At 40.5% G+C, this 18,624-nt stretch overlaps 1 protein-coding gene across 2 annotated transcripts in view; it reads left to right on the top strand.

Annotated features, from left to right (window-relative positions):
• Positions 1-372: 372 nt before the first annotated feature.
• LOC126191019 (mediator of RNA polymerase II transcription subunit 18) overlaps positions 373-18,624 on the top strand; it is a 39,728-nt gene continuing 21,476 nt past the window's right edge. The window contains exons 1-2 of one of the 2 annotated variants that reach the window (XM_049931717.1): positions 373-562; positions 664-754. In XM_049931717.1, the coding sequence (XP_049787674.1) occupies positions 667-754 (88 nt within the window). In that variant the 5' untranslated portion in view covers positions 373-562; positions 664-666. Of the gene's footprint in view, positions 563-663; positions 869-18,624 lie in introns of both variants that reach the window. The other variant, XM_049931716.1, reaches the window with a different exon arrangement.

Genomic DNA, 18,624 nt, shown 5'->3' with positions numbered 1-18,624 from the left:
CTCGGGACCTGTGCCTTTCGCGGGCAAGTGCTCTACCATCTGAGCAGGAGAGCTTCTGTAAAGTTTGGAAGGTAGGAGACGAGATACTGGCAGAAGTAAAGCTGTGAGTACCGGCTGTGAGTCGTGCTTCGGTAGCTCAGATGGTAGAGCACTTGCCCGCGAAAGGCAAAGGTCCCGAGTACGAGTCTCGGTCGGGCACACAGTTTTAATCTGCCAGGAAGTTTCATATCAGCGCACACTCCGCTGCAGAGTGAAAATCTCATTCTGGAACGGGTTGACGCTTTGGTGGCACTCTGACGAAACGTCTCGAACGACTACAAAAGTCGATATACGACTTATCTCGATATGATCTTGGCACAGGCACAGTCCAAACACAATCAAATCGGTGCCTCCAGCCGGTAGCTGAGGTTTGCATATCTGTTGTCTCTTCGAGTTTATGATGTTTGACTTTGTTTGTAAACTATTCGGCTATCTGGTGTAGTTTATGTTGTGGGTTGTTATGAAAGAATGTGTCAGATTTCTAGGTTAAAAAGAAAAATAGCATTCGTTGCTTGTTCTCTGTGTAAGTTAATTTTACCTTTTTGTGGCTATCGATTTTGTCTTTGTGCTATGTTTTCTCTCGCACAACATTATATCAGTAAAACTGTACTTCTTTTATTACAGAAAATGGCACAACCCCTTAGCACAGCAATGGAAAGCCTTACGGCTGCGATGAATAGCAGCATTGTTCCTAGTCAAGAGTATCTGTTACAAGGTAGCGTGCTAGATTCAGCTGTAGAAGTGTTGCTACACCGTCTCAGAGGACTTTGTGACAACGTCGACTCTGGCCCAGAACAGTTCCATGATCATGAGATGTGCTTCAGTATTCGTAAGTGAGCGAGTTTCATTACAGAAAACTTTATAGCTTCGAGAAACGTATTGCAAAGTAAATATGCGTACGCGCTTAACCCTTCGCATTTGGGAGAATGGAGAGTTTATTGACTGTTTAACGAACCCACACATTTGTTGACGCGTCTGGAAAAAATAATTATATTTAGCAACAATCTTGTCACAGAAGTTCTACGTGGCTTCTACAGCAACACGTAACTTCAATGCTCACTACTGTGTGTACAAATATTGTTTGCCAAGCTTCTGAAATAATTATTTGTACACGATGAGATCATTTGAAATTCATTCGTAGCAGGTATATTCATTTTACTCCATGCTGCAATACATGTTTCATTATGCAGGGTGCTCAGAATTCCCGTTACAAACTTCTAGGATATATAGAGGATAATGAGTACAGAGCGTTTTCAATAGGAACCCATGTCCGGAATCGTATTGTTTCCATTTTACCACAGTTTCAATTCAGATGTGTACCTCGTCAACGTCTGCTTAGGGCAAGAGAAACGTCTCCGAGTCCCCTGTCCTGGTGTGCAACAGGGTAGACACAATGATGTGTACTACGTCAAACAATCCCCACATGTTACTTAGTATCCTGTCCTGGTGTGCAACAGGGTAGACATGATGACGTGTACTTCGTCAAACAATCCCCGGATGTTACTTATTGTCTGCTTTACTGTGAGACCGAGTCAATACCTGTGCATCACCAATAGAGGAAACGTGGTGCAGTACACGTTTGCTGAATACTCAGACGTGCTCCTTGTGTACGGCGAAGCTGAGGTGATGGAAGAGCTGCTAATCGGCTGTATCCTGAACGTTTTTTACACTGTCACACTCCATCGCACAAACTGTGGTCCGCGCGCGCGCGCGCGTGTGTGTGTGTGTGTGTGTGTGTGTGTGTGTGTGTGTGTGTGTGAATAAGTGGATGACTGTAGTAATCACCGAACAATATGATCGATGACATTTTTTATTTGCTTCTTTGAATTTACAGTGTCCACACTAGTCTTTCCTATACAAGCTTATGTCTGCTTGTGTCTGTGTATATGCGGATGGATATGTGTGTGTGTGTGTGTGCGAGTGTATACCTGTCCTTTTTTCCCCCTAAGGTAAGTCTTTCTGCTCCCGGGATTGGAATGACTCCTTTCCCTCTCCTTTCCTCTTTCCTGACGAAGCAACCGTTTGTTGTGAAAGCTTGAATTTTGTGTGTATGTTTGTGTTTGTTTGTGTGTGTATCGACCTGCCAGCGCTTTTGTTTGGTAAGTCTCATCATCTTTCTTTTTATATATATATAAAACCAGTCTGCATTATACATCCTCCCTACTTTGGCCATTGTCAGTTAGCTTGCTGCCTAAATAGCAAAACTCACAGACTGTTTTTAGTGTCTCATTTACTGCTCTGATTTCATCAGCATCTTCTGTTTCAAGAGAATCACATTCATTAACCTGTTTTTCTTTTGTTGGTGTTCATCTTATAGCAGCTTTTGAAGACCCCCCCCCCCCCCATTCTTTCTAACTGATCTTCCATATCCTTTACCATCTACACTTGAATGTCGTCAGACAAACTTAAATTTTCTATTAGTTCTGCTGGAAACTCAATTCATATTCCAGATTTCTCTTTCATTTGCTTTATTCTTTGCTCATCATACAAATGGAATAACATTAGTGATAGGCTACAACCGTGCCTCACGTCTTTTCCACTACTGTGTTCTTTTCATATCATTTAGCTCCTATTACAGCAGTCTGGTTTCTGTAAAAGTTACAGGTAACCTTTCTTTCCCTGTATTTTATCTTTGCACCTGTTCTGTTAAGTGACAATTACAGTAAACTTGGCCTTGCCTTTCTTCTGTCTGTCTTTTGAGGTAAGTCATAGGTTCACTATTGCCTCAACATGTTCCTATATTTCTCTGAAACCCAAATTGATCTTTCTCAAGTTGCTTCTACCAGTCTTTCTGTTCTTGTGTAAATAATTTGTGTCAATATTTTGGAACCATTATTAATCTTATTGTTGCTTAGTATTCACATCTGTCAGCATCTTCCTTCTTTGTGTTTGGAATTATTACTTTCTTCTTGGAGCTTTAAGGTACTTTATGTGTCTCATATATCTTATGTATCAGATGGAATAGTTTTGTCACAGTATGTTCTTCCTAGGATCTCAATAATTTTGTGAGAATATTGTCTATTCCAGATGCCACATTTCACCTTAAGTCTTTCAGTGGGCTGTCAAATTCATCTCGCAGCATCATATCTCCCATCTCTTCTACTTTCTCTTCACTTTGCATAATATCATTTTAAAATTTATTTCAATTATATAGCCCTTCTTGCATTCCTCCCTCACTTCATTTTCCCTTTCATTGCTTAGTACTCATTTACTATCTGAACTCTTGATTTAGTATTAGTCCTCTTCGTCGAAAGATTTTTTAATTTTTGCATAGGCAGATGTAAGCTTCTGTTCCCATAGCTTCTACAGCTTTGCATTTCTCCTCTAGCCATTGCTACTTTCCCATTTTGCAAATATACTCTCAATCTCATTTTTAAGACATCTGTATTCCATTACTTCTGCTTCACCTAAAATTACTTACAACCTTCAGAAAATTCGAACATGCATATTTTGAAACACAGTGTGAGTCAACCCATATGGTTGACAAGAAAGCAGAAACTATTAAAAAGAAAAGAAAGATATTCATAAAGGGTGCGCACATTATTTAAGAGACATTCAGAAGTACAGAAATGCTGGGGGAGGGCTGATATATAGATAGAGGCTTATTCATATAAGACGTAACACCAGTATTGAAACAAGATTTTTGACAAATGATAGTACGTGGAGTGGCACATAATTTTTAAGCCTTGTATGAATTTATGTATTGGAGCAATTATGATTTTTTTAATGGAATTATATACAACTTAATGCCATTCAAAAGCTTTTGACAAGATGTGTACACTGAGACAGTGTTGGAATTGATACTGTCTGCACAAGTGTTCAAAAAACTGTGGTATTTCATTGAAAGGCAAAGCACTTGAATTGGCCACGGCAGTGTGATCACATGCAAATGAGGCTCTCAGGCCATGCTAAATTGTCGTCTCAAGCTTTTAGACTGTTTGCTTATCTTCACTGCTGAACTGACAGATCATTTCATGTAATTTCTTGCTCACAGACATGAACACCAATGACTAGAGGTTAGGCATGCCTAAATATTGAGTGTAAAAAAAATGAGTTCATGGAACTGATGTGTGTCTGTATCCTGATCATCGATGTCAAATATGTGAGGCTCTTGCACAAATTATTAGGACACTAGTGTGAATGGACAGTTGAACATGGAAGAAGACTGCAACTGATGGAACAAACAAAAAAGCTTTTCTGGCTATGATGCTTATCAGTCTAAATGATGCCATGAGATGTATTACCAAGGAATATAGGATCATCCAGATGATTCTCTTTAGCCAGTCACATCTTGTATCAACATACATTCCACACCTTTTATCTCCAATTACATTGAGAAGTCAAAGGATGTGATGCCGAACATTGTCTAGAATTCTGTTTGTTTGCAATGCCTGAGAGATCATGGTACATTTTTTAAGCTCTAGTTCTTTGCTGATAATGGCTAACTGCAGTAATTTAAATTTGTGAACATGCTCTACTGGGCAGCAGGAAACCCAAGTTAGCTTTGCCAGGTACAACAGCAATGAGTGTCGTGGCAGTGTAGAAAATTTGACTGTGGGAACTTATTTCATCAATTTCTAGAAGAAATCTCTCTGAACAAATGCAGTATATGTGGCTCCAACGTGATGGCTGTTTAGCTTACCCTTCCCATGTTGTAATGCAGTTATTGCATGAAAACTTTCCTGATCATTGGATAGGATGGATTGGTCCAGTAAAAGGGTCTGCAAGGTTCCCCAACTTGACTCCTCTTGATTTCTTTCTGTGGCAAGCACTCACTGATGCAGTCTGCAACGGAGTCCCATTCACGCCTAATGAAATGTTCCAGTAAATCACCACAGCATTGCCTGCCATGTGGTCCGCTGGTATGTTATCTGTTCATCTATCTACTGAATGGCAGTTGCAGATGTGCCTGGAGAGGGTGAGGTCCAGTTTGATGAGCACTTGCTTAAGTCAAGTACAAAGATGTTTCAATGAGAAAAGCAGACTTGTTTGATGTGGTCCAACATAAATTCCTCTCCTGTACCAACCTCTTCATCTCGGAGTAGCATTTGCACCCCACATCCTCAATTATTTGTTGAATACAGGCTAATCTCAGCTTTTCTCTATAGTTTTTACCTTGTACAGCTTTATCTTGTGTATTCCATTTAATTACAATTCGATGTAGTATGCAGGATGGAAAGTATTTAAACCAACAAACTCTAGGAGGTTGTATGGGACATAAAGACAAATATTTTTCCCTAGTGTCATTTTTTCCTATGAGGATTATTTAAACCGGTGGAGGCCGTATTATGCTCTTCAGTTGTTACAGGCCATATTATGATCTTCAGTTGTTAGAGGGCGTATTACGCTCTTCAGTTGTAGGCAACTACTGTCCACCAGTGGAGTAGTGCATTGTCTCTGTTTACTAATGGAGCGATACACCTGGAGTGAGTACACTGATATGGTTGGTGCGTACTACGTTGCTCATCGCAATGGATGACCTGCACAGCGGGTTTATCAACAATATCCTAATCACCGTATCCCGCATCATATGACCTTTGCTGCTGTGTACCAACGTCTGCGTGAGACCGGGTCATTTAGCAGTTTACCTGGACAGGGACGCCGTCGCACGGTAAGAATGCTGCAATTTGAGGAAGCTGTCTTGCAGCATGCAGGATCCTTCAATCAGCACTCGTGCAATTGCATGTAACATGGGGACAAATCAGACGAATGTAAGAACAATCCTTCGAGAGCAATTGTTACATCCATTTCACTTACAGCGGGTCCACAACCTGGAACCAGTTGATTATCCACTCAGAGCACAGTTTTCGCAATGGTACCTGGAAAAGTGTGAAATGCATCCTACATTTCCATCCTCTGTGTTGTTTACCGACGAAGCAATGTTCAGGCATGATGGAGTCTTCAACTTGCATAATTCACATGTTTGGAGTGAGGATAACCCCATGCCACAGTTACTAGCGCTCATCTTCGTTAATGTGTGGCTCAGTGTTGTTGGGGACTGTTTAATTGGGCCGTATCTGCTACCTATGCCATTAAATGGCAGGTTCTATTACAATTTTCTCGCCAGAGCATTACCAGATGTCCTGCTCCCTGCAAGACAACGCATGTGGTTCCAACATGACGGGGCGCCAGCACATTTCAGTCGTCATGTGCGTCGATTCCTAGACCGACGGTTCCCAGAAACGTGGATTGGCAGAGGTGGTCCTGTACTATGGCCTGCTTGATCCCCAGATATGTCCTCTCTTGACTTTTTTGTGTGGGGAGAGATGTGCAACATTGTTTACACAACTCCTGTTGCATCAGAAGAGGATCTGGTTGCCAGATAGTAGCAGCAGCAGAAACAATTCAGGATACTCCTGGGGTTTTTGCCCGTGTCAGACAGAACATGATCCGACGGTGTAACCTTTGTTTACATGTCAATGGAGGCATTTTTGAAAATCTACTGTAACTGAAATTGGGTTGTGTGAATGTGTTGTCTCTTGGTCATAAAAAATGGAAAAGTGTTTGTTGGTTTAATTAATTTGCCGCCAGAGAAATCTTCCTCTACTGGTTTAAATACTCCTCATAGGAAAAAATGACATTAGGGAAAAATATTTGTTTTGATGTCCCCTACAACCTCCCAGAGTTTGTCGGTTTAAATACTTTTCACCCTATATTTAGTGACTGTTACCTGAGAATATGTGTTTTTGCTGTAAGAAGCATTCTGGCATCTCCATGCAAAGACAGGTCAGATAATTTTTTAGCGAAGTCAGAATTTAATATAATAGTTTCTTTTTTTTACAATTAATGAATGAGTGACATCACTAATTCAGTGATGACAAATAAGGAGACACAGGATTGACTTAAATGGAAAACTGCTTGATCATAAAGCTGCTGTTTCCACAAAAGCTGCTCACTTAAACATGAGAATAAACACACACTGGAAGTAATTTTCTTAAGCTGCTTTTGCTAAGCTAGAAGTTAGTGTATATTCCAATTTTCAAAAACTATAGCTGACCCTGTAGTTGTCACATATCAAGTAGAGCCAAAAGGAAATATATTTTATCTTACAAGTGTAGTCATATCTTCTTGCTGCATACAACAGAGTGCTCATGAGGGGGGAAGGGGGGGGGAGGAGGTTGTTCACAGTGCGGTAGACAACTTCGGTCACTCTGCCTTTCACTTTTGTGGTAAGTTTCAGCACCAGCATTGAAGGGAGTGTTTGAATGCTTTCGAAATGTATATTGATATATTTTTAAAAACTATACGAGGGTGAGTCAAATGAAAACCTGAAATATTTTTTTAAATATTGTTTATTGTGCAGAAGTGGTACAAAGCTGTATCACTTTTCAACATAATCTCCTCCACACTCAATGCAAGTCCTCTAGTGCTTACAAAGTGCATAAATTCCTTTAGAAAAAAATTCTTTTGGTAGTCCACGCAACCCCTCGTGCACCGCGTGGTGTACCTCTTCATCAGAACGGAACTTCTTTCCTCCCATTGCGTCTTTGAGTGGTCCAAACACATGGAAATCACTTGGGGCGAGGACTGGTGAGTATGGTGGATGAGGAAGACACTCAAAATGCATGTCTGTGATTGTTGCAACTGTTGTATGGCCAGTGTGGGGCCTTGCATTGTCATGTTGCAAAAGGACACCTGCTGACAGCAATCCATGTCGCTTTGATTTGATTGCAGGCCGCAGATGATTTTTTAGGAGATTTGTGTATGATACACTGGTGACAGTGGTCCCTCTAGGCATGTAATGCTCCAAAATGATGCCTTTTTCATCCCAAAAGAGAGACAACATAACCTTCCCTGCTGATGGTTCTGTTTGAAACTTCTTTAGTTTTGGTGATGAGGAATGGCGCCATTCCTTGCTCACTCTCTTTGTTTCTGGTTGGTGGAAGTGAACCCAGGTTTCGTCCCCAGTAACGATTCTTGCAAGGAACCACCACTTTCTCGTTCAAAGTGCCAAAGAAGTTCTTCACAAACATCAACATGTCGTTGTCTCATTTCAGGAGTCAGCTGCTGTGGCACCCATCTTGCAGCCACTTTGTGAAACTGGAGCACATCATGCACAGTGTGTTGTGCTGACCCATGACTAATCTGTTAACATGCTGCAATGTCATCCAGTGTCATCGGCAGTTTTCCTTCACTATGGCTTCAACTGCTGCAATGCTCTGTGGAGTCACAACTTGTTGTGCCTGACCTGGACGAGGAGCATCTTACTCTGAAGTCACATCATTTGCGAACTTCCTACTCCATTTGTAGACTTGTTGCTGTGACAAACATGCGTCATCATACTGAACCTTCATTCGTCGATGAATTTCAATAGGTTTCACACCTTCACTACGCAAAAACCGAATAACAGAAAGCTGTTCTTCCCTGGTGCAAGTCGCTAGTGGGGCGGCCATCTTTATACTGGTACTGCGATGGTATGTGCGCTACTGCGATGGTATGTGTGCATCTGCAATATGCTGCCACCTACAGGCCATTCTGCACACTGTTTGTAGCACACTTACCAACTTACAGGATAGTGGCACAAAATTTCGATTTGTTATTACAAATTTAAGGTTTTCATTTGACTCACCCTCATACTTCCTACAGTGTATCAGTTCATACAAGAGTTGAGAGGGATAACATGCAACAAAATCATGTGTCCCACCACACACAATCATTTTCCAGAAAACTCATTTTGTTAGCAAGAACATTCCACTAATTAAAATGGGTTATCCATCTTGACAATCTGTCATGTCTATGGAGAAAAGATTTACTTGCACTCATCACATACTGTAGGTCATTCTTGAAGTGATGATAAGCACAAGTAGCCTATTCAACTTGGACAAAAAAGGTCAATTAAGGGAAAAATTTGTGTACTTGCAAATTTTTGTACAGTGTTAGTAGGGTGTGCCATAAACTACAAAATAAAAATCCTTGCCTGTGGGGTGTGAGCATGAGGGTGGAGGGACATTTATAGGTCACTTTTATAAGGTTTTCGTGAATAACTTGGAAACTTTAGCTTCTACTGAAAATGTTTCTCAGTAAAAAATTAAACTGCATTAAGTATTCTACAGAAAAGGTCAATTTCATTTTTTTTTCTGTTTGGCTAATAGTTTCTGCGTTGCAGAGAAAGGAAAAATTGCAGATTATTAAAAGTATAGTTTTAATGGTGCAAAGTTAATTATCATTGTTCAATGAGGTGGATGAAGAATAAATATGAAAAGTGTTTACCCAATCTAAGTGCAGTAGAACCTTTTTAAGGGATAATTGGTGTTCTGAGGGCGTGATAGGCTAGAAGGAGTGGGGGAGAATAAGAGAAGTGATAGAAAGGGGGTCGCTGGATGTGGTCATGCGCTCCCCTTCTCTGTAGGTGCGTAAAATGAAAAGTAATCAAGTGAATACCTACTCTCTCTACCTCACTATGTCATAAGAACCAACTACAGGGTGTTTCAAAGTGTTATAACGATTCTTCTGGAGCTCACTGGCGGCACAATGCACAGACTTGCACTGGGTGCGTTTATTTTCCTTAAAGTCCGTTAGTACTACATGAAATGCAGGTATGAGTTACTAATAATACTAACACAAGAAATGCATATGGAGAGATTCTACATAAATCTCTGCACACTATTCTACACTGCTTGTAGGGAAACATTTCTAGTCATCCTGTATGGCAGTCATAGTGTTCTTCTGTGAAATGTGACTTTCCCCACCATGATTGCTGCATGTTTTTCAGACTATACATCCCACAGTTTCCTGTCCCATTCTCATGTGCAAGTAGACATAATAACTTCACTCAGCTTGTGTTTATGTAGTGGAATTATTTTCAGTTCATTAAGTGAGTTCTTATATGCAGTTTTTAAGTGGGCTTTTAAGAAAAATACATTTCCTGTAAAAATAGTGTAGAAGCATTTAAGTAAGTCTTAAATTGTTAATGAGCTATGTAGTGTTGTTGGGAAACGGATTTGATTGGTAAATGTGGCATTTGCTTTTGTCTATCATTGACAAATAAACATGTTGCAGCCCCTTGGTGGTGAATTAATGAATGACCGAAAAGGTACACTACACTTCTGTCACCAAAGACAACATAAACCTCTTCCATTCAGGAATTGCTGGCACCTGTAGACAGAGGGTGCAATGGGTGGAGCTACTTACCACAAATTGACAGTATGTCTTTCAAGATGGTTGTGAATGTATGTGATGGAATGAGGCAGAGCATGAGAATATTCAAGTCTAGAACAGTCTCTGCCATAATGCATTGGTTGACTTATGACGAAATATCTGAAGTTCCATATCACCTAGGTGACATACTTTTGTTGTGGAGGGAGCCACTTGGAACCTGTGGGCCTCTTCAGATGTATGGAAAGCTGAGGCTGGGGTGATCCATTTGATACCTCTTATGCTGTGAAAAGTGTTCCAGACAATTATGGTGGAGACAGTTTGATGATGATGATGATGTTTTGTTTGTGGGGCACTCAACTGTATGGCCATCAGAGCCCGTACAAAGTTCCAATGTTGATACAGTTCAATTTTTACACAGTCCAATTAGCCACGGTCATGAATGATGATGATGGAGATGAAATGAGGAGGACAACATAAACACCCAGTCCCCGGGCATAGAATATCCCCAACTCGGCCTGGAATCGAACCCGGGACCTGGTGATCCAGAGGCAGCAATGCTAACGACTAGACCACAAGCTGCAGACATGGAGACACAAATCAATGTTGTCTTATATGTAGGTTGGAACTTAAATAGTGGCAACACTGCTGTGGAGACACTATGCAATGGAATCTACTATTGTCGCTGATAGCACACGTTGTTGACATACCTACCTTACCTCCGAGCAAATGGACTCGCCCATCCCACGTTACCGGCGTGCACACAGTTGAGGGAAACACAGTCACTAGTGAGCGAGCAGTGTAACGTATGTTTTCAAAACAGGAACAACAGAGTTGGATCAAGATTGAATGTGCCAGAGGTTGTACAGCACGACAGTGTCATCAAGGCCTTCAAGAGGCGTGCACAGAATCGGCATTGCTGTACAGAACAGTGGCATGTTGGGTAAAAGCCTTCAATGAAGATTGGCAAACTGTGGTAGACGTGCATCAGACAGGTCATCCTAGTGTCTCTGAAGAAAAAGTGCAGGCTGTTACCACATTAGTGGACAGTGATCGGCGCCATACGATTCGTGAGCTCGCCCACGAAACCGGATTATCATATACAACTGTGTTTCACATCCTGAGGGAATGCCTGGGCATGTGAAAAATTGCATCACGATGGTTTCCGCATGATTTGACGGAAATGCAGAAATGGGTGCATTACAATGCTGCTCAGACGCATTGGGAGCTTTATGAGTGTGAAGGAGAGGTTGTCTTACGCCCTATCGTACCACTGGATGAGACGTGGGCCACATTGTATGAGCCAAAACTGAAACACCAGTCCAATGAATGGCATCATTATGGGTTGCCGCGAAAGTGGAAAGTGCGTCAAAGCCCAGTATGGTGAAAGTTATGGTGATTCTCGTGTGCGACTGTGATGGTGTTATCCTAACGCATTACGTTCCTCCACGGCAGACCGTCATGACACAGTATTACTGTTCAGTTTTGGAGCATCACCTGCAACCAGCTTTACAAAAGAAGCGGTGACACTTTCTGCACAACCCACCCATCATTTTCCACGACAGTACGTGGGCGCATACAGCGCAAGCTGTGGCTGCTCTGATCAGTCTATGGGACTGGGAAGTACTGTACCATCCACCATACTACCCAGACTTAAGTCCTTGTGACTTTGATATGATTCCGAAGATGAAGGAACCACTTCGTGGCATTCGCTTCAGAACTGTTCCAGAGATTCGCCAGGTCCTGGCAACAGGTGCTACACAACACTGGTGACTACTTTGAAGGACAGTAACAGGTGCAAACTCGTATCTCTTTTGTATCAGGAGTGAATAAATAGTTGCCACTATTTAAGTTCCAACCCTCGTACATTTTAACAGCATGTTACACATGGAGCAAGCTCCTCAGGCTTGTAGAGGATTGACAGTGTCCGAGGAATGGTCAATGTTCAGGGATATGACTGGAGCGATCATTTGAAGCTAAATACTTCTGTAGGAAGTATGGACATACATCTTATTCTGAATGGCTTCTAAGGTAGAACACATTTAATGTACATTATTGTTTATTTTCTGTATTATTCAGTACATTGTCATATTTACCCATTTACAACAGTTAGTAAACAATACAACATGCATTTTGCAAAGTATCAATTGAAAAATACATACTTTTGTCACATTAACCTCTGATTCATAAATGTATTCGTGGGACATTGGCACAAGCAGTCAGTCACTGTGGGTTTGTAGCAAGACTACATCGCACCATTTCAACAATGCATTGCTTTTACTGCACAGGTTGTTAATTTCACCTTTCAAAGAAAAATGTGAACTTGGAAGAACACCAGTTCATACAGTGTGCTGAAAACTATGGTAAACACACTACAATCAGGAATTAAATGTGCCAGAAAGTGCTGCTGATATTCTTTGGCAGAAGCAGGATCACTAAAATCGCAAAGCCATAAGCATACACTATACCTGCATATTCTTCATTAGTATAGATGTGTGGCATTTTTGCCAGCAAGTGTACAAACACAATTAAACACATAATGGACAGCCACACGCTCAACAGGCTAGATTAATGGCAGAGAGACATCCTAAGCAAAGATGAGGAACAATGTGGTAGACTTGGCTAAAGTAAAATGTCAGAGAGACATGTGTGCGCCACTAGCCCAAAAACAAATGTACATTAAATTTATTCTATCTTAGAACCATTTGGAATAGGAAATATGCCCATATGATTTTTTGCTTAAAATGACTGCTCCTATCATAGCCTTGAATATTGACCATCCCTCACGGGACACCCAGTATAAATACAAGATCAGGGAGGTAATTTTGTCTGCTCACAATACTGGTGTAATGTATCATGTTATTATTATTATTATTATTATACAAATTTGGCTGTTAAAGACCGTGAAAACTGATATTTCTTGCACTTCTGGGAAGTCTTCTTTCTCTCAGTCCACACTTCTTTCATTCTTGCGCTGAAGGCGGCTTTTCTCTCTTCAGACCATTTAGTTCCACAAGTCTTCTTAATTTTCACACCGAAACCCGTGAATGAATTCAGTTTTTTTCTACAAAGGTTTCTGTTAAATATTGTTTCCTGATCTATGTCCATTTCTTTTAGATCTCTTTCTGTGTTGATAAACCATAAATTTTTATTTTTTAGATTTGCGATGTACGAAAATATTTGTTTTGTAAGCCTATTCGGGTTCATCCTCATGATGTGAGCATAAAAGGAGCATCTTCTTTTTCTAATTTCGTCTGTAATTTTGCTGCACTTCGTATACACTTCTTTGTTGCTTTTTAGTCTGTATACAGGCTTGCCTTGATCATCTGTTATTTTCCTGTGTCCAAGAATTGTCCTCACAATTCTTCTTTCACGATTTTCTATCTGTTCTGTGTATGTAAAATTTGCCAGTGTTTCTGATGCATATAGTATCTGCAGTCTAATGACAGTCTGGTAGTGTCTGAGTTTAATGTTTTTGGATATACATTTTTTTGAATACATTTGTCTGCAGTAGTGAGTTGCTGTCTCTAGTTTTTGTATTCTAGCCCTGCAGGCTGGATGACCTTTTGCCACAGGCTGAATTAGTTCACCAAGATATTTAAAATGTTTAGATACCTGTATTTTCCCGTATTTCGTAGTTATTTTCTTTGGTGGATTTTTGATATTTGTAATGATTTCTGTCTTTTCAAATGAAATTTGCAAGCCTGCTTTTTCAGCAGTTTCTTTAAGTAATTCTATTTGTTTTATTGTGTATTTTTGTGTGTAAGCTAAACAGGCGAGATCGTCAGCGAAGGCAAAACAGTTGGTTTCAATGGCTTTGTAGCACTTCCCTCCAATTTGGACTTTCTCAACTCCATGTTTTTGCGTGAGTTTTCTCCATTCCACTATGACTTTATCCAGAACACAGTTGAAGAGTACCGGGGACAGCGCATCTCCTTGTCTGACGCCGGTTTTGACCTCGAAATGCCGTGAAATTTTTCCTTGGAATTTTACTTTTGATGTTGTATTTCTTAATGTTTCTTTGATTATGGTGATTGTTGTTTCATCTATTTCACATTCTTGAAGTGTTTTGATGAGTGTGTCCCTATCGATTGAGTTATAAGCTTTTTTGAAATCAATGAATGTTATGAAATATTTCTTGCCCCTTGTAGATAAATAGTTCATTGTTGTTTTGAGGTTAAAAATTTGTTCGGCGCAGGATCTTCCTGGTCTGAAGCCAGCTTGATATTCTCCAAGTTTTCCCTCTATAATTGGTGATACACGATTGAGCAGGGCTTTTGATAGAATTTTGTATGGGACTGGGAGAAGCGATATTCCACGATAGTTGTTAACATCCCTTTTGTCACCTTTTTTTAAACAAAGGGTGAATTAGGGCAGTTTTCCAGTGACTTGGGATTTTCTTGGTTTCCCATACTTGTTCAAGTTCTTTGTGTAGTGCTTCTACTGATGTTTCTCCCCCAAGCTTGAGCATTTCTGCTGTAATTGTGTCTTCTCCACATGCTTTCCTGTTTTTGAGATTTTTGATTATGTTTGTGATTTCCTCTTGTGTCGGAGGTGTTGAATGTGTTGGTAATGTTTCTGGTTGCGTAAAACTGAGAGTCTGGATGGGTGTTTGGCAGTTTAGGAGTGCCTCAAAATATTCAGCCAGGATTTCACAGTTTTCAGTATTGTTGGTGGCAAGAGTCTTATTATTTCTCATAAGGTTTAGGCAAGGGGACTGGTATCCTCGGAGTTTCTGGTTGAATGTTTTGTACCAAGCTGCCGTGTTGCATTTCTTGAAATTCTCTTCGATTGAGTCCAGTTGTTGTTTTTCATATTGTCTCTTGGTGTTGCGAATAGTTTTCGAGGCATTCTTTCTGGCTTGCTTAAATTCATCAAGGTTGTTTTCAGTTTTATGTGAGTTTCACTTTTTCCAGGCTTTAAGTCTTTCATGCAGAACTTCATTACAGTTGCTGTCCCACCACGGGTGTCTCGGTTTGCTCTTTTTTGTAAAGGTTGTTTCTGTTGCCTCAATCAAGTTGTTCTGAAATTCTTGGAGGTTTTGTGAAGGGGAGAATGTCTTTAGTTTTTTCTGAAAATCCTTGAGGTTAGAGTTGGACTTAAGGTTGTAATTTCTCAGGGTTGTAAGATCAAAATTTATTTTATTTCTGTTTTTATATTCACCGCTTCTGCTTTTCTGTTTGTTTTGTGGGATCAGTTTAGTTTTTATTTTCGTGAGATAGTGATCGGAGTCGAGGTTTAGAGATTTTCAGACACGTGTGTTCAATATTTCTTTTTCACGGCAACGTGATCTATTTGAAATTCCCCGATACTCTTTATCGGAGATACCCAGGTTTTTTGTTTTCTGGGAAGATGTTTAAAACGTGTTGACATTAGCTTGAGTTTAAACTGCTTACAGAGCATAATTAACCTTTCTCCATTTTTGTTGATTCGTTTGTGTGCGGGAAAGTTGCCGACAATATCGCGGAATTTCTTTTCTTTTCCAATCTGAGCGTTAAAATCTCCTAGAAGTATTTTTGCATTGTTTTCTGGGATTTCTGATATATGATCCTTTAGGTTTTCCCAGAATTCATCTGTTTTTTCCCTATTTTTAGCATTATTTTTGTCATTTGTGGGAGCGTGAACATTAATTAATGTGTATTTTTTATTTGTACATCGAAAAGTGAGGAAAGATGTTCTCGATGATGTTGACCAAAAATGTTCGACAGAGTTCAGAATTTTTGTGTTTACAGCAAAAGCTGTGCCAAGCTGGGGGCATTTCTTCATTACAATTTTTCCAGGTTTTCCTTTAAATATTCTGAATTTGTTTGATTCAAATGTGTTTTCATTAGTGAAGCGAGTTTCTTGTAGCGCCACAATTTGTATGCCTTCCGTGTGTAACTGGTCTGTAAGGTGCTTAAGTTTTTCCACTTTGAAAAGGGAGTTTATGTTGAGAGTTGCTATGTTGAAGATTTTTCTGGGTTTAATCTTGTTGGATTTGCATGGTGTTGCAGACTCCCCAGAATCCATGGGTCTGCTTGCGTCGTTGCCGACAATGGATTGGCCACCTGGGGTAGTTTCGTTATTGAAAGACATTTCCATCATGCATTAAGATTGTAACTGTTGAAATTCTTCAAAGTTGGGGAGATTACTTGCGTAACCTACCAGGAATACGACTAATGTTGTTAGCGTTAGAAGGTTTTCTTGAAACAGCTGCCTCTAACATGAGGAACAGACGCTGCCCACAAGCCGCCCAATCTGGGTACAGACGCTTGCAGTTATAGATTTTTGGTTCCTCCGCTCTCTCAGCCGTTGGGAGTTAAAAATTCCTCATCCGCCTATGAGACCGTTGACCGGTTTTCACCCGTAACCCTAGGCAGGGGCCCTCACAGGGTGCTACCATCCGGAGCCAGATGGACCCAGGTTTTTTTACGAGGTTGTTACTCCTCCCCCTCCTCCTCCCTCATCACTTGTAAGATGAGGATCCGGGCTTGGGACCGGCAATGGCGGAGTTTTATTATTATTATTATTATTATTATTTTCTTTTCTCCCTCGTTCTTTTCTGTGCCATAGATAATATTGGCATAGAAACAAAACAAGTAGAGATATGCTCTTCAATTTTTTAATTTCTTTATATTCAACTGTTTGTCTCTATAAGTGGTAGCGGGCTGACGTATGATGAGTTCCATGTCTTCGACAATTCTCCTGTCCATTCTTCAAGTCACTGAACCACCAGAAAACCTGGGTCCTTGACCGGGCATCATCTTTGTAAGCTTCTTTAGCCAAGGCAAGCATTTCAGAAGCGGTTTTCCCCAGGTGAAAACAAAATTTAATCGCACAGTGATGCTCCAGCAGACACTCCATCTTTCATGTTTTCTTCCATAACAAAAACTCAGAACAGCTTTTGTGCCACACATGATCCTCACTGTGTCAGAGCTTGGAAGTGACTGGCGCCTGGTGTATTGCATAGTTTACCCTACAAAAAAGGAAAGAAGATCACAAATCACATGCTGGGGAGCCCACTACTGGAGACTGGAGCACTGCTTGACAACCAGTCTCATTACTGTACAGAAACCCAGTAGCTCCTGCCATACCAACGGCACAGTCCCATGAAATGGAAGATAACTCCACAGACATGTTCAGATCCAGGTGATTCAGTTGTTCAGAAACCAAGTCCAGCTTTTAATGGGTAAATCAGATCTTCTCCTTGATGGCAACAGAACCAGCCTTTTTAAAAATCTTATTCAAGGAATTTGGTTTTATAAAATGTATAAACCAGGCTTTTTTTTTCCCCAAACCAATCACTGCTTATGACCATCTTCAAAGTGAGCTAACAGACTGAAGCTACAGCCCTCACACTGTCCTTTTAAACCATGGACCACACCACAGCACACGCAGCCATAGATACACAAGCATGAAAGACAATTTTGGCAGCAAAAAGCTGTGCATAAATTGAACCTGTGGGTGTGTGATTGATTCATGTTGGGATATTGATGTATCACTAAGAACTGCAGTCTACTGATGTCTTTGTGAGCTTTTAAAAAACCCGTCAAATTCAATGATTTGTTGACATTGAAACCAATATCTCTGTTAATTAAATTCTTTGCCAAATTAATTTCAGCTGCTTCTTTCATGACTGAGTCCCAAAAAGATGATGTAAATGCTAGTATTTAAACATTCTCATACTGCATAGAGTGACTTGTGTCAATTCAGTGGTCAGTCACAGCTGATTTAGAGGGATGTAAGAGCTGAGTGTACCTATGGTGTTCAATGCAGCTTTCATGGACTAAGAATCATTTGCACGGTGCACAAAAGGCCACACTTGCTGGAGATCTTATAAATTCCAGCCTTGCAGAACTTCAAGTGATTATTAATGGAACCCAGAAGTGCAGCTATGAGGATCTGATCTTTCTTTCTTTTTTTTTTTTCAGGCTTCCCACATATAACAAGAGGGCTGTGCATTTTAATCCCTCCTTATATTCTTCCACATTTCTTGTGTCAACCACAGGTTTTATTCATAGTGCCTTATGCCTCTGTTGTGCGATGGCAATTTGGTTCAAAACCTGCCTTTATGTGTATGAGCTCATCCTGCAGACAGCGCTTATTAGGAGTGCTATGCCTGTGAACTTCAGGGGCACTGGAATCTGTAACTTTGAATCCCACAATATTTTGGAGATATGTTGATGACACATTTGTTGTGTGGCCCCATGGTGAGGAGGAACCACCGGAATTTCTAAACCATCTAAATTCCATCCACAGTAAAATTCAGTTTACAATTTAAATTGAAAAGCTTCCATTTTTGGATGTTTTATATTACTGTAAAGATGATGGCACCTTGGCACTCACAGTTTATTGGAAGCAAACTTGTACAGATTTGTATTTACATGCAGATAACTGCCACCATCCTTACCGGGCGATGAGTGTTCTCAGAACTTTGGTTCACAGAGCACATACGGATGAGAGCAGTCTGTAGGATGAGTTTCTACCCTTTAAGGGAGTTCTTGAAGCAAA

Source organism: Schistocerca cancellata, chromosome 6 (assembly GCF_023864275.1).
Source record: "Schistocerca cancellata isolate TAMUIC-IGC-003103 chromosome 6, iqSchCanc2.1, whole genome shotgun sequence".
In the NCBI taxonomy this organism is placed as follows: Eukaryota; Metazoa; Arthropoda; class Insecta; order Orthoptera; family Acrididae; genus Schistocerca; species Schistocerca cancellata.
Note: the sequence above shows the minus strand (reverse complement) of the source record. Positions and strands in the feature narration are given on the sequence as shown.